General features: G+C 32.9%; 1 protein-coding gene across 1 annotated transcript in view; it reads right to left on the reverse strand.

Moving 5' to 3' along the window:
• Window positions 1-15,839, reverse strand: part of LOC150106315 (DNA polymerase lambda-like) — a 152,742-nt gene that overhangs the window by 77,191 nt on the left and 59,712 nt on the right. Inside the window, exon 3 of the mRNA XM_090392354.1 lies at window positions 1,108-1,215. Coding sequence (XP_090248480.1) covers window positions 1,108-1,215 — 108 coding nt within the window. The remainder of the gene's footprint in view (window positions 1-1,107; window positions 1,216-15,839) is intronic.

Here is a 15,839-nt window from a genome sequence, read left to right on the forward strand (position 1 = left end):
CTAACTGAGTAATCTTATACCATCTGCAGTGAGGCATCTGAGACGTTTGGTTTGTGTGTTTTTGGTACACAGTACAGGAATGGATTCAAGAAAAGTTTTGACCTGGGCTTCTTTTTAAATTCTTCTTCCAATAAATCATATTTTTAATGAGGTCATTTTTTTATGAGTTGCCACTGTAGGATCTGTCTAAATCTGTTACTCATATATCTTTCTGTGTTTAATAATCTTATATCTTTTGGTTACAGTAATCAGTACTGAGAATGGTGTTAACTTTTAAAATCAGTGCATATTATTGTTTTTAGAGGGTTGTGAAAGGCTTATATTAGTGAGATTTTTTCTTAGGCAGTTTAATGCTTAAGAATAGAGACATAGCTTCCAATTGGACAATTTTCATTAGTTGTATGATAGCAATTTATTTGCCTCTTTGGTAATATATGAGAAGGCAACTTGCAAGTGGAAACCTCTTTTACTTATGGTTTGTTCTATAATATTTAACTGATTCGCTGATAGATTAAAATAATAATCTTAAATAATAATAATAATACCTATTTGTAAAAATTAAACAATGAAATTGTGAAACTAAGAGACTCACTGATGTAAAATTTAATCTATCTATCAAATTTAACCATTAAAAAGGGTGAAAAGTACTTTTATGCAAAATATAGAAAAAACACATTTGTATATTCTCAAAATCACGTTCTGTTTTTCCCTGTTTTTTTTGTACATCAGTTATGAAGATGCCAAAATAAATACATCGTGAAATGCTGACTTAAATTTAATTGTCATTTGTTTTGTTAGTAGGAGTCCTGTTAATTTCAAACATTTGAACTATGTCGCATGAATAATCATAGAGTTTTAAAATAAAAATCTTGTTACCTTCATCTGCATTTAACCAGTTTCAGAAATAAAGGATTAGATGAAGCTATTTATCACTGACAGACAATGAGCAAGTTACTGTTGCCATCATTCAATGGAAAATTTTCTTACTTCCAAGTGTATAAATTTTCTTACAATTAAAAAACATTCATTCATGATGAAATAAATTATACAATATAACAAAAGAAAATTTTAATAGTTGGAATGACATTATACAGAGAATAATCTAACCTCCCAATTTGTAACTTCTTTTGGATAATTCTTGAGAGCTATAATTGCTTTTTGATAACCAAAGGATCGCCAGTGGTCTCTGGTATTCTGATAAGTTTCAGCTAGAACCTATAAAAAATAAATTTAAGTGAATAAATATGCATATCAAAATTTTATTAAATAAAAATAATTAAATACCTCTAAAAAACTCTTTATATTAGCAAACATATAGTCTGCCTCCATTAACCTCTTCTTCTTCTACTATCATCCCCATAGCACAATCAAGAGAACAACACATTCCCTTTGACTGGAAAGATCAAATGAATTAATCCAAGATCAGTACGCCATTTAAAAAATCAGTATGAAAAATAAATAATTCACATTGAATTATTGAATTGAATATGGCTTTTGATTAATTTTGTTACATTACTTTGATTAATTTTCATCTTAACTTGTCATACTGTCTTTAAAATTAATATTATTTACTCCAGAAAAGAGAAACAATTCTCCTTTGTATTAACTTTCTCATACACATTTAAACTATAATCCTTGGAATACAAAAGCATAATGCTGTAACAAACTCCTGCTAATTAAAAAAAATAGGAATGCAAAAAATGTTAAAATAAAGGAACTTATTGTGCAAGACAAATTTCATTTCACATAATTTTTAATAGTCAAAATATGTACATATAAATTAATTAATTAAATCCACATTTTTGCAGGACCATGCTGAAGTATTTCTATATTAACATGTTTTCTGTAAAGTTGATTCCTATTACAGTAAACACTGCTATAACAAACTACCAGAAAGCTCTGACCAACGCTCCATAGTACAATGCAATTATTATTATTCAGGCCTCTACGGAGTCAAAAGACTCATCGTGGGAGGTGCTTCCTAAGAAACACAAAGTCTATCAAGACTCATTGAAGGGAGGTCCCCCCTAAGAAACACAGTCTATCATACCACTCCTTGAACTCATTGACCGTTCTCGCTCTCACCACTCCATCAGGCAATGCATTCCATGGTTCAACCACCCTCCATGCAAAGAAACCACTCCTCACCCTCTTGCTCACAGTTTCCTTTCATAACTTCCAGGGATGGCCTCTTGTCATCACTCCTTCCTGCTCTTCAACCAAGCGAAAGAACTCCCCAGTGTCAACCCTGTAACCACCTCTCAAGTTAAATGTCTCAATGTTTAAAAAAATATGATCCAGTAAACTATTCCTAATAACAAACTACTCCTATGATCCCTATGAGTTTGATATAGCATGAGTTGATTGTATTACAAATTACAAAAGTCAATTTCTTTTTAAAAGCAGGTTGTATTTATTTCTAGATATTGTTTCCTGTTTTCTCTTAATATCAGTGACAATAGAGTTAAAAAGAAGAATTTGCAATAACGTTAATGTAGTTTACTAAATAACATTATTAGTATCTCCAAGTCTGTAAACTCCTTTACATAAAGGACTAACCATTATTCATATCATACCTCTTCTTAAACTTATTTCCTAACAATGCACTTATGACCACCTCTGAAAGTCCATTGATTCACCACTTTCCAAGAAAAAAATCAATTCCTCATACTCTGACACAACTTTCAGGGGATAATAGTAACCTCTCCTCCCCTTTTTTGTCACATACTGAAAAATTTCTTCACAATTTAAATTTCTTTTAAAGAAGTTTTATTTACTAACCTTTTGAAGTCTTTTGGCTCTTTATTTTAGTAATTTCTTCTGTACAATTTAAATTTCTTCTAAAGGAGTTTTATATGATTAATAATCATATAAAAGTAGCCAGTAGTAGCTCACAGGATTACTTGGTTATTGATAAGGGAGTTTATCATTCCTCTTTATAAATCCTTAATACGACTGCATCTCTCATTTTACATTGCTGTGCTCAGGTCTGGTTACCTGGATTTCTTGGGGATGTGGAAGTAGTGGAGGGGATCCAGAGGCAAGTGACCAAGATAGTGAGTTGTGTGTGGATTGATCCCTATGAAGACAGAGTGAGGGTCTGTGGATTGCAAAAGTTGGTTGATAGGCAAAAAAGGGTAGGATATGATAAAAACATTTAAGTTACTTAAAGTATTTTATAGGATTGATGCAGGGGAAATGTTTCAACACTTGGCTAAAGGGGAGCAGAATAAGAAGTCATCCCTGGAAGTTGGGTAAGAGTATGGTTAACAAGGGTGTGAGGAGTAGATTTTTTGCTTGCAGAGTGGCGAATGAATGGGATGTGTTGCCTGAGTCAGTTGTGAGTGCTTTGTCTGCTAATGGTTTCAAAGAGAAGTATGATAGATATTGTGCTGATATAGTTTGGTTCTCCCATAATGAGTCTTTAATGTGTAAAATCAGTGAGATCATCTTCCTTTGGAAAATATAAATGAAAATATATCAAAATTTTAATGACAATACAGGACTCCATGGAGTGCCTGCACAATAATAATAATAAACATATTAAAGACCTATAATCAGATAATAGGGAAGACCTAAAAACAAATAATGAGAATGAAACAGATGGTCCTTCAATTCTAACTGAAGAAGTAAGAAAATTACTTAAAAAATTAAAGAAAAATAAAGTACTGGGTCCAGATTTAGTTACAAATGAAATAGCTAAATAATTTAGGAGATAAAAATATCCAGCTAACAAAGATTTTTAATTTTAAAATATATGATTATGGTATCTTGCTTAAAACTATGGAAAACACAATGATCATGATTCCAAAAAAACTAAATTCACTAAGATATACTGATTACAGAACAATTAGCTTAATGAGTAATGCCTTAAAATTATTTATTAGAATAATATTGAACATTGATATCTGGTACCAATGATGCAATACTAAACCTTAGAATGACATGCAAAAGATCAATTGCTGTACAAAAAGAAATCTGCCTCTACTTCATCAATACTAAAAAAGCATCTGACCATGACGCACACTAAAGATATGCTTATATGAATCTTAGAAAACAATAATAAAACATATACTGGAATTGACTATATGCAATAAAAATAAACAATGGCTTTCACAATAGACAGATATAAAAAACAGGAGTCCAGCAGGAATGTGTATTATCACAACTGTTGTTTAGGATTCAAATTCTTCAAAAGGGTGATGCAAGAAACTGAAACACAAAGAAACGTCTTAATCGGTGAAGATGTCTAACGTAATATATACAGACAATACGGTACTAATCACTGAGAATCAAGAGGACCTGCACAGCATCATTAATAAACTAATAGGGAGCTGTGATAAATTTGAACTACAAATAAATTGGAATCTCTAAAGTTATCTCTAAAATTTCATTTTCTCAAACACACAAAGAGTGAGATAATTTTCCTTGGGAATTTTACTGTTCACAACTCAAAATGGCTTCCCATCTCTAGTTCCACTGGTCAAGCAGGAAAGAATGCTGAAGTATTTGCCATTAGCAATGATTTAACACACATAATTCATCTTCCTACCAAAACACCAGCCAAACCCCACTACCACCACCACCTTGCAAAACATCCCTGACCTCTTCTTCCTCACAAACTCCCCTTCGAAATACATCATAGATCAGTGGTTCCCAAAGTGTGCACCATGGTGCCCTGGGGAGCCGTGGCTTCCTCACAGGGGTGCCTCGATTACAAAATTTCCATAATTTTATTTCCATTTTCAATTCAATGTGATAGGACATGACATCTAGCGGACCTGGTGCAAACCAGTAACTCACTTAGCAATAACTGTTTGCAGAAGCTTCTACAAATGGTTACTAAATGGCGCTCTACAATAATTAAATTTCTCGATTGTTTTAGTAGTTTCTTGACCTTTCTCGGTACTTTGTGTTCATATATAAATAGTGGTTTCATGCGGTCTTAGTGTTGAATTAGTTTTTGGAGACTGTATCAACTGAATATTGTTGTGATTTAGTCAAGTGAAGTTTTTGAAGTATTTCTTCTCGTATGTATTTTTAAAAATGAATCGGTTTTTACTAAACAGTAATAAGCATCATGAGAGAGAAAATAAAGAGGGCACACTGTCAAATAGTGGCAAGAGTATGAAGAAATGTAAATATATTGAAAATATGATGACAGTTATTTGGACTTGGGTTTTACATCGACAGAAGTCAATGGTGAAGAGAGGCCGCAGTGTGATCTGTGTATGACAGTTTTGGCTCTAGAGTGCATGCTACCAAGTAAGTTGAAACGCCATTTAGAAACCAATCATCCCAGCATGGTTAGTACATCTCGTGACTACTTTACCAGAAAGTTAAAAGAGTTAAATCAACAAAAAGGTAGTTTTTATAAGCAAGTGTCAATACTAAGTAATGCTTTGCTAGCATCTTACAAGGTGGCACATAGAATCGCAAAATATAAAAAGCCTCATACCATCGCAGAAGAACTCATTCTATTGGTTGCTGTAGATATGGTGAACATTACGATCAGTGAGTCTGATGGGAAGCTGCTTTCAAAAATGCCTTTATCCAATAACACCATCAGTCACAGAATACAGCACATGGCGGAGGACCTCAATGATCAATTAATTGAAAAAATAAAAGGGAAGGAATTTGGGTTGCAGCTGGATGAGGCCACAAATAATAATAACGATGCTCACTTGATTTGCTATGTACGGTTTATAGATGGTAATAACATTGTAGAAGACCCTCTCTTTTGTAAAAGCATCACTGCTGGTGCTAAGGCTCAAGACTTGTTTGAGATCCTTGATACGTTTATATCTGAAAATAATTTGAAGTGGACTAAGTGCATTGGTGTCTGTACTGGTGGTGCTCGTTCTATGTCCGGCTGTTATGGAGGATTGTAGGCACTTATTCGAAGCAAAGCCCCTGATGCACTGTGGACTCATTGCATTATTCACAGGAAAGCACTCACGTCAAAATATCTGACTCCTACATTGAACCAGGTCTTAGAATATGTAGTGAATGTAGCAAACTTTATAAAAACTCGGCCATTGAAGGCAAGGTTTTTCAAAAAACTATGTGAGGATACGGGATCTGAGCACACGTCTTTGTTGTACTACAGCACTTCGGGATGGCTCTCTCATGGTAATGTTTTGTCTCGTATAGTTTTGAAATTTATATTTAAAGAGGAAGATCACAAGTATACTGAAAATTTTGTGAATGAAGATTTTTTGGTAAAACTAGCATACTTATGTGATATTTTTGAAAAGACGAATGCTCTGAATCTCTTCCTGCAGGGATGCAACATGCACCTTTTAAAATCGATTGAGAAAATTTCAGCTTTTATAAAAAAACTAAAACTACGGAAAAGAAAAATGAACGAAGACGGAGGCAAAGAATGTTTCCCCTTGTTGCAACAGTTTTTGACCTCCAATGAAGCTCATTTCTCTCGAGGTATGAAATCCATTTTTGAAGAACACTTATCACAGCTTATCACCTAGTTTGAGAAATATTTTCAAAATGATAATATCGATAAAATTGCATGGATTCAAGATCCATTTAATGCTAGTGCTCCATCTGAATTTACTGCTGCAGAAGAAGGGAATCTTATTGAGTTGTCTTGCAACAATACGTTGAAAACAAAATTTAGCAGCATGGAATTAACTGAATTTTGGATTCAGTTAATTCCATGAATATCCCCTTCTGAGTGAAAAGGCTCAGAGAATTTTAATTCCATTTGCGACTTCTTATTTGTGCGAAGTTGGATTTTTGGCGTTCGCTGTGATAAAAACCTAATTATCGTGCGAAAATCAATGTGGAGAAGGAAATGAAGGTGGCTGTGTCCAGTTTGATTCCAAGATTTGAGAAAATGTGCAGTGATCAACAGGTTCATCCATCCCACTAATGATAATTAGTTGAATTTGTTCAATTACTTTTTTTTGTGATCTTAAATATGTGTTTTATTTATTTTTACCTAACCCTTTAATTAAAAAAAAATTATTTGCTATTTCGCAAAGTGTACTTGTTAGAATTTGACATGGGCACCTTGGGAAAACCGATTCAGCAAGTGTGCCGAGAATCGAAAAAGTTTGGGAACAACTGCCATAGATGTTAGTTTCCTGCCCGTTATAACAACTTACACCTAGCCATTATCAATCTCATGTTTTCTGGCATTACAAGGGTGCCAATTGGAATAACTTTCATGACTTCCCCCTACTCATGGTCTGACTGCTGCTTCAGTTTTCCCGATTCAAACACCTGCCCAGAACCAATAACAGAATCGATTATAACTGGAATAATGCCTCCATTCCATTCCTCACTCCACCAAAAATTCCCAACCAGCATCCAAGACAAAAATTTCAGCATCATATTCAATCTACATTGCTAGCTATCCTGTTCTGAAAAAGGCCAAATGCCACAAACTTACATCCCAGTCTAATGGCAGTCAGTCCTGGTTTCTAGCCAAGGGCATCAGGTGCAACTTCTGTTTACCCATGCTACCACTACTTTTGTTCTTCTTTTATAATTTCACATTATTCTTCTTTTCCAATTCTACATTTATAACCACGGCAAAGTACTCCACATTGTACTATAAATTACTCACTCCATGCCACCTGTAGTTTTCTACCTAAAAGAAATCAAAAGAATCCTCAATAATTTAAACATGAACAAGGCATCTAGACCTCACGGCATACCACCTATTGTGCTAAACACTTCTCTGCTAGAATCAACATCTATCCTATTATTGCCTCTTCAATTTTTAAAAAAATAACATAAAATGAATTTATCTTATGTGTATATTTTTATTAATATAAAATTTTTGCCATAATATCAAGGGCATCTTCAGTATAACTTTCAAATTAAGCAACAAGAACAGAAACCAGTATATTCAACAATGATATGCACAAACTGCATGTACATGATCTATAATATATATTCCAAGAGATTATATTAATAATCTCTTGGAATGTTTACACAAAGACAGTTGTGAGACCTTGGTGGATTGACTGAGTCTAAATAGAAATGGTGGATTTAAATTACCCTTCTTATGGGAAATAGTTTTTCTTCGCAACTTCCAGAATTAACTTAAATTTAATTATTATTAAAGGATTAATTAAGAAAAATTAAAGGAAAAAATTATTAAAGGACAACCTAAGTAAAATAAAAAAATGGCAAATCAGCAGGAGACGATGGGATAAACTCTGAATTGTATCACGTTGCTGGAAAAAAATTTCATCAGAGATTATTAAAATTTTAAAATAAAATATATACAAATGGACAAATATCAATAGAATGGAATACAAGTATAGTAATACCTATATTTAAAAAAGGGGATAAAAAAAAACCTCCTAATTACAGAGGTTTTTTTTTATGTTGTATCCATACACAAGAGGTTGGTTGATCAACCTATAGTACATTAGTACTATGTATGAGTAGTGGGTTGGGAAAGGAGGAACTTTTTACATTTGATTTAAATGACTGTAAATTGTATTCCTTGGGAAACACAGCAGGTGGGAGACTGTTCCACAGTGCACAGTTGCAGGGATGAAGGAGGAAGAAAAGAAACTTATTCTGTTTGTTTCTAGATGTACTGCAAAGGGAAGTTGAGCAGCAGCTGCACGTGTTCCAACAAGCTTAGTAATCAGTGTGAGAATTATTAATGTTATTTCAGATGAGCATTTCCCATGGAAATATTTGTAGAATATACATACTGCAGAAACCATACGTCTGTGCAAAAGTTGGGGGGGGGGGAGAATTGGTAAAAAATGGGTCATTAATAAGTCTAATTGTTCTCTTCTGTATTGAGTCAAGCATTTTGAGAGAGCTTTTAGGGACCCCACCTCATATGTGGATGGATTTATGATTTGTATAATGTCAGCTGTTCAGGGGGTGAAGTAACGTCTTGAGCGAAGGAGAAATCCTAGTTTTTTAAGTTGAGGATGCAATCGTTGTGATGTGTTTATGCTAGGAGAGGTTTAATATGAGGGTAATTCCAAGAAGACAGATTTCAAACTGTCTGGCAATTTGGATATCGTCAAAAAGGATACTGGAAAAAAAAATTTTTTTTTTATAGGAAATAGTATAGAAGACATACAGAAAATACTTAATGAAAAACTGAAAATATACAGTGAAAAAATATTATTAGAATGTCAAAACGGATTTATAAAAGGATGCAGCTTTTTGTTTAAAATTACTTATAGAAAAAAGAAGAGAATTTAATTTAGAAACTCATCTTTTGTTTATAGATTACGAAAAAGCATTTCCGTAATATATCAAACAAAAATTCTTTGTTTGATATATTACAAAGAATAAATATACCTAATATTCTACTACATGCAATATTGAATATATACAATATATATATATACAATATATATATATTTTTATGAAAAAAAAAAAAATTGAATGACTAGAACCGAGATTTAATTAAAAAGGTTTTAATATAAACACACTACTAGTTTCGGCCTGTAACAGCCTTCTTCAGGTGACATTATAAAAGAAAAAAACACTAAACATTGAGGGTTAAAAGACTATGAACAACATAGACAGTCTTTATACATAATTAACATTAAAACGTTGTAGTTGTATTTGAAGCTGTTCTTTCATTTGTTGCATTGTTGGGAGAGTGCGTGCTTGCTGCATCACGTAAACGCCAGTACATGATTACAGCTGAATGACTATCCGGGAGGTTGTAGCTTAAGTTGTTATTTAGATGAACAGGATTGAAGATGATTTCTCTCGATTCCACAATTTTTCTCTCTATTTCGTCACTGCAACGGAAGATGTTTGTAGATTTTTTCCCAGCAGACTTTGTGACTTTGGTTATCATCATTAGGATTAGCCGAGAAGAGGATATGACTTGATAATGCACTTGCTCGCTGTCTCTTGTAAGTAATGTCTCTCATGTGTTCTTCCATACGCATTTCGATAGATTTGTCTGTCTGCCCAAAATAAGGAATATCGCAGTCACATAATATTTTATATACGCCAGGGTATTTGAGTTGATGATGACAAGGTTTTGGGTGGCTAATTAAGGAACGGATCTTTGGAAGTGGAGTGAACAAGGTTCTGATATTGTATTTTTTTAGAACTTTTGCTAATTTATGTGAAACAGTACTTATGTAAGGAATAGATATATTGCTTTTGAATCTATTTGTTTCTTCTGAGTGATGTCTGGGAGGATTAAGAAGGAATTTGTTAATGATTTTCTTGGAATATCCATTAACTTCGAAAGAAGTTTTCAGATGGTTTATTTCTGTAAGCAGTTCATTTGGATCATCAAGAAGAGAACGAGCTCTATGTCCCAAGGTGGAAATTATTCCAAGCTTATGAGGAGGGAAATGATGGGATTGACTGTGCAGATATCTGTTGGTATGTGTGGGTTTTCTATATATCGATATTTTTAGTTTACCAGCAGAAGAGCGAGTCAGTTTGACATCAAGAAAAGGCAAGGAATTATCCATTTCAAGCTCAGCAGTAAACTTAATACTTTGATGTCGGCTATTGAGATGTTCGAGGAAAACCATAAGGGATTCATGTCCATGGCTCCAGACAATGAAGACATCATCCACATAACGTTTCCAAACTTTAGGTGTTAAAATAAAGGAAGAGATAGCCTTGGTTTCAAAATCTTCTAAGTAAATATTTGCAAGAACAGGAGATAAAGGATTACCCATAGCCTTCCAAAGATCCGTTCCTTAATTAGCCACCCAAAACCTTGTCATCATCAACTCAAATACCCTGGCGTATATAAAATATTATGTGACTGCGATATTCCTTATTTCGGGCAGACAGACAAATCTGTCGAAATGCGTATGGAAGAACACATGAGAGACATTACTTACAAGAGACAGCGAGCAAGTGCATTATCAAGTCATATCCTCTTCTCGGCTAATCCTAATGATGATAACCAAAGTCACAAAGTCAAGTCTGCTGGGAAAAATCTACAAACATCTTCCGTTGCAGTGACGAAATAGAGAGAAAAATTGTGGAATCGAGAGAAATCATCTTCAATCCTGTTCATCTAAATAACAACTTAAGCTACAACCTCCCATAGTCATTCAGCTGTAATCATGTACTGGCGTTTATGTGATGCAGCAAGCACGCACTCTCCCAACAATGCAGCAAATGAAAGAACAGCTTCAAATACAACTACAACGTTTTAATGTTAATTATGTATAAAGACTGTCTATGTTGTTCATAGTCTTTTAACCCTCAATGTTTAGTGTTTTTTTCTTTTATAATGTCACCTGAAGAAGGCTGTTACAGGCCGAAACTAGTAGTGTGTTTATATTAAAACCTTTTTAATTAAATCTTTTTTTTTTTTTTTCATAAAAGTATGTATGTTAACCGAGTCAATGATCATTCTGTCATAATATATATATATATATACATATTGTACATATATATACAATATATACATACATATATATACAATATATACATACATATATATATACAATATATATATATATATATATACATACATATATATATGAAACTAGTTGTGATGTATTAAAGGTGTTTGTTATACTTTCTCGGGTTCTAGTCAGTTAAATTTATTTTTATAAATATATACATACATATATATACAATATATACATACATATATATACAATATATACATACACATATATATACAATATACAATATATATATACAATATATACATACACATATATATACAATATACAATATATATATACAATATATACATACATATATATACAATATATACATACATATATATACAATATATACATACATACATATATATATATATATATATCTATGTATATATCCTGTGTAGCTCAGTGGATGTTGCATTTGCACACCACGGCGCTTGGCCGCACGAAGGAAGACTTGGTTTCGAGTCTAGTCGGCGACTAGAGGAAATTTTTCTAAGCTTTTTTCGACCGGTTCCTTAGTTAGTCGATCTCTGGCACAGGCAAGCGGGTTTTTCCTCCCATAAAATCAAGAAAATCAACCGTAGAACCCACATTATTTCAAACATTAAATATATTGTGTTAGGGTTAGGGACCACGAGATGGCAACACATTTGAGCCGTCTCTCTTCACTGTGTACCGCTTAATTAGTGATAGCCTTGGGCCATCTATCTGTGATTGGTACCAGTGGAGATTGAACTGCCCACTCAGTCTCCAAAGTTAGATAGGGCTAAATGGCTTCGCCTACTCCCCGTATATGGGAATAAAAAGGCATTAGCTGATTTTTTTTTTTTTTATGTATATATCCACACACTATATATATCATACACACACATATATACATACATACATACACACAGCGCCACCGCCTAGTATTTTTCTTGTGTGTGCGATTAATGTTCGACACCTTTCCAAAAAAGTTTTTTTTGAATAAAGTGTGAATAAAACGAACAGGAAATGAAAAACAAATGAAAACCGCTTTACAGTATAATGTTACCTATGGATTAGTCCTGTTTACAAATTTTTTTACATGGAACTCAACAATTAATCATAAGTTGATTTATGATACATCACAAAATAAAGAAGAACTATTTTAGGCATATTTTTGTAAATTTTAATCAAAAATTACAGTGATATAATTGGGTCCATGATACAATTTCAGAATTTATTTGTTCGTTTCCGGGAAGATCTGAAGGGGGACCGAATGGAAGACGATGTACATTAATAATTATATGTACCATTCGTTGTTCGTTAAAATCTTATCTCATATTTTTTGACATCTTTTAGGCACCTTTTCTTCTGTGGCACCTGTGTATATTGCACACTTCGCACACACCACCAGCCAGGCCTGCATACACATATATACATACATACATACACACATATATATATATATATTTAGAAAGATATTTAATGACTAAAAAACTGAAAATTAATTAAAAGGTTTTAATGATAAAAAAATACAACTAGTTCTGTACAATCTGAAATATCCTGGCATATATAAACTATGGTGTGACTGTAATGTTCCTTATTATGGTCAAACTAATAAGTCTATTGAACTTCATATGGAGGAACATAAAAGAGGCATCTCCTATAAAAGATCACATGCCAGTGCCTTATCCAGCCATTTCTCTTCTCTAACAATCCTCATGATGATTTTCAAGGTCACTCAATTTCCTGGGATAGATCTGAAAACATTTTCTGCTGCCAAGATGAATTTGAAAGAAAGATAGTGGAATACAGGGAGATCATCCTTAATCCTGAACATTTAAACAACAATTTAAGCTATAACATCCCTGATAGCCATACCGCTGTTATTCAGTACTGGCATTCTCGAGAGTCTGCTACCACGCATACAACAAACAATGGCACGTAAAATAGAACAACTTGAATGTTAATACAACGTTTTTTATTTCAATTATGTATTGCAATTTATCTGTGCTTCTCAGTTTTTTAGAATCTTCAGTTTTTATTATTGTTTCCTCTTCCTAAAAAGATATACTTGATGAAGGCTGTAAAAAGCCGAACCTAGTTGTGTTTTTTATCATTAAAGCTTTTAATTAATTCTCGGTTTTTTAGTCATTAAATATCTTTCTAAATGTATCAAAGTAACCGAGTCAATGCTAATGAATATATATAATGAAATAAAAATAAATGAAAAAATGTATGAAAAACAATCTATAAACCAAGGAGTAAGACAGGGATGTCCTCTGTCTCCAACACTTTTCAATGTTTAATTAATGAAATATTAATACAGTGGAATACATTAAACAATCCAGGTATAGAAATTTCCAGGAATAACAAAATAAATACACTATTATTTGCAGATGATCAGGTAATAATATCAAGTAAGGAAGACAATTTCTAAAGAGCAATATATAATTTAAATGTTATAGTAGAACAGTTGTAAATATCGATAGATAAAACTAAAACAATGGCATTTTATGGATAAACTCCAGTTAGAAGTAAAATAGTTATTAATAATAAAATAGTAGAATAGAAAATATACTTGAAAATATACAATAATTTAGCAGTGCCCACATTATTATATGGCAGTGAAATTTGGGCAATAAACAAACAAGATAAACAAAGAATAAAAACAAGTGAAATGAGATTTATGAGAACTGCAAAATATTTCTATTTCAATCAAGGCACTACATTTTTTGTTCCAAAAAAGGAACAAAGATATTTTAAAAGAACTAAAAACAAAATCAGTAGAAGAAAAACTAAACCATTATAAACAAAAATGGATAGAATATGTAAACCGAATGGCCAACACCCAATATCCTAAACAAAAATAAAACATAAACGAACTGGAAAGAGAAGGCCGGGTAGATCTCAAAAAAGGATATTAGATGGATAATGAAACTAGAACAGACCAATATGGTCTATATCTGTAATTAGAGTTATGATGATGATGATAATTATCTATCTATAGATATATATATATAGATTTTTTTTAAAAAATCTTGTTAAAGTTATTTTTACTAGAACCATGATGCAGTACATCACGTATGTGCAGTTTGCATGTGTCATTATTGAATATACTGGTTTCTGTTCTTGTTTAATTTGAAAGTCATACTGAAGATGTTCTTGATGCCAGGGTGAAAATTTTATACTAATAAAAATATATAGGTAAGGTAAATCTGTTTTATGTTATTTATTAATTATCGTGTCTTATGTTACTACATGTTATGTTATTTCTTCCATTTTTCCTACTTATACCGTGGAAACAAGTTCATTCAGCTCATTCTATACATGGGAGATAAAAGTCGGCCAACATTCAAATACTCTCACAAAAATGATGAGAAAGTTCAATGCTCTGCCATTGACCTTTTGTAACTTGGTCACCCACTTTCTCTCTGATTACTCTCTACATATCATGGTAGATGGTTTCCTCTCAGCAGACTTCTCCATCAGTGCAAGAGTACCTGGTGCTGTATACTTTCACTTACTCTTTTTCTCCTGTTCATAAATGGCCTGCTCTTAGTGACTTGAATCCCATCTAGCTATGCTGAGGACAGTACACTCCACTTTTCTTCTCATTCAACCAAGCTGATAGTGCACAATCATCAGAAGCTTCAAAATCCTCTATAACAAATGCCTTCAACTCTGATTTTCACTATTCTTCAATAGGATGAGAATACCTCCTAAAAGAAAGGGCTCACATCAGTTTCCCTTATTTATGATAACACTTAGATATCTGCCTCTGTTCAATGGAACAGCCTTCCTCATGAAGTATTCCCAAACAACTACAACTCTTCAAAAAAAAAAAAAAAAAAAAAAAAGTCAATAAACTTCTATCTCAGCTTTCATCTGCCCCTACCACCTTCACCTACCCCACACACAGTACTGATGTACTTATAGGTCCTTCAACTCTCATGTATGGAATTTCTCTTCTTAGAGTAATCTACACCTCCAGCCTTTGCTGACAAAAATATATCTCAGCCATAGTTTCTGTAGTAGCCAAAAACTAAGATTACATTTTTCATACAAGGCACTACTTTTCACCTATAGAACTGCAAACACCACATAAATCTCAAATTCACCCAACATGGAATACTGATCACACATTATGGATAGTGCACCAAAGCCTTACTAGCACTGCTTGATGCTATTTGGAAGAGGATAATCAGATGACCTGATGATCCTTCTCTCACAGACGTTAAGTTTCTGCTTTAGTCTATACTATAAATACTTTCATGGTCAATGCTGTGCTGAATTGGCTGCTGTCATTCCTCCATTGTCTTAAAAAAAAAAAAAAAAAAAAAAAAACTAAAAAAAAAAAACATAGGAACAAGAGCAGATGCTGGTCAATATTCATTTACCAATCACCTTCAAACTTATCAACACAATTTCTCCTTTTTTATTTGGTCTACTTCTGTCCTCTGGAATAGCCACCGTCAC

The sequence above is a fragment of the Typopeltis vanoorti genome, chromosome 5 (assembly GCF_054136105.1).
Source record: "Typopeltis vanoorti isolate ZY-2024b chromosome 5, IOZ_Tvanoo_1.0, whole genome shotgun sequence".
NCBI lineage: Eukaryota > Metazoa > Arthropoda > Arachnida > Uropygi > Thelyphonidae > Typopeltis > Typopeltis vanoorti.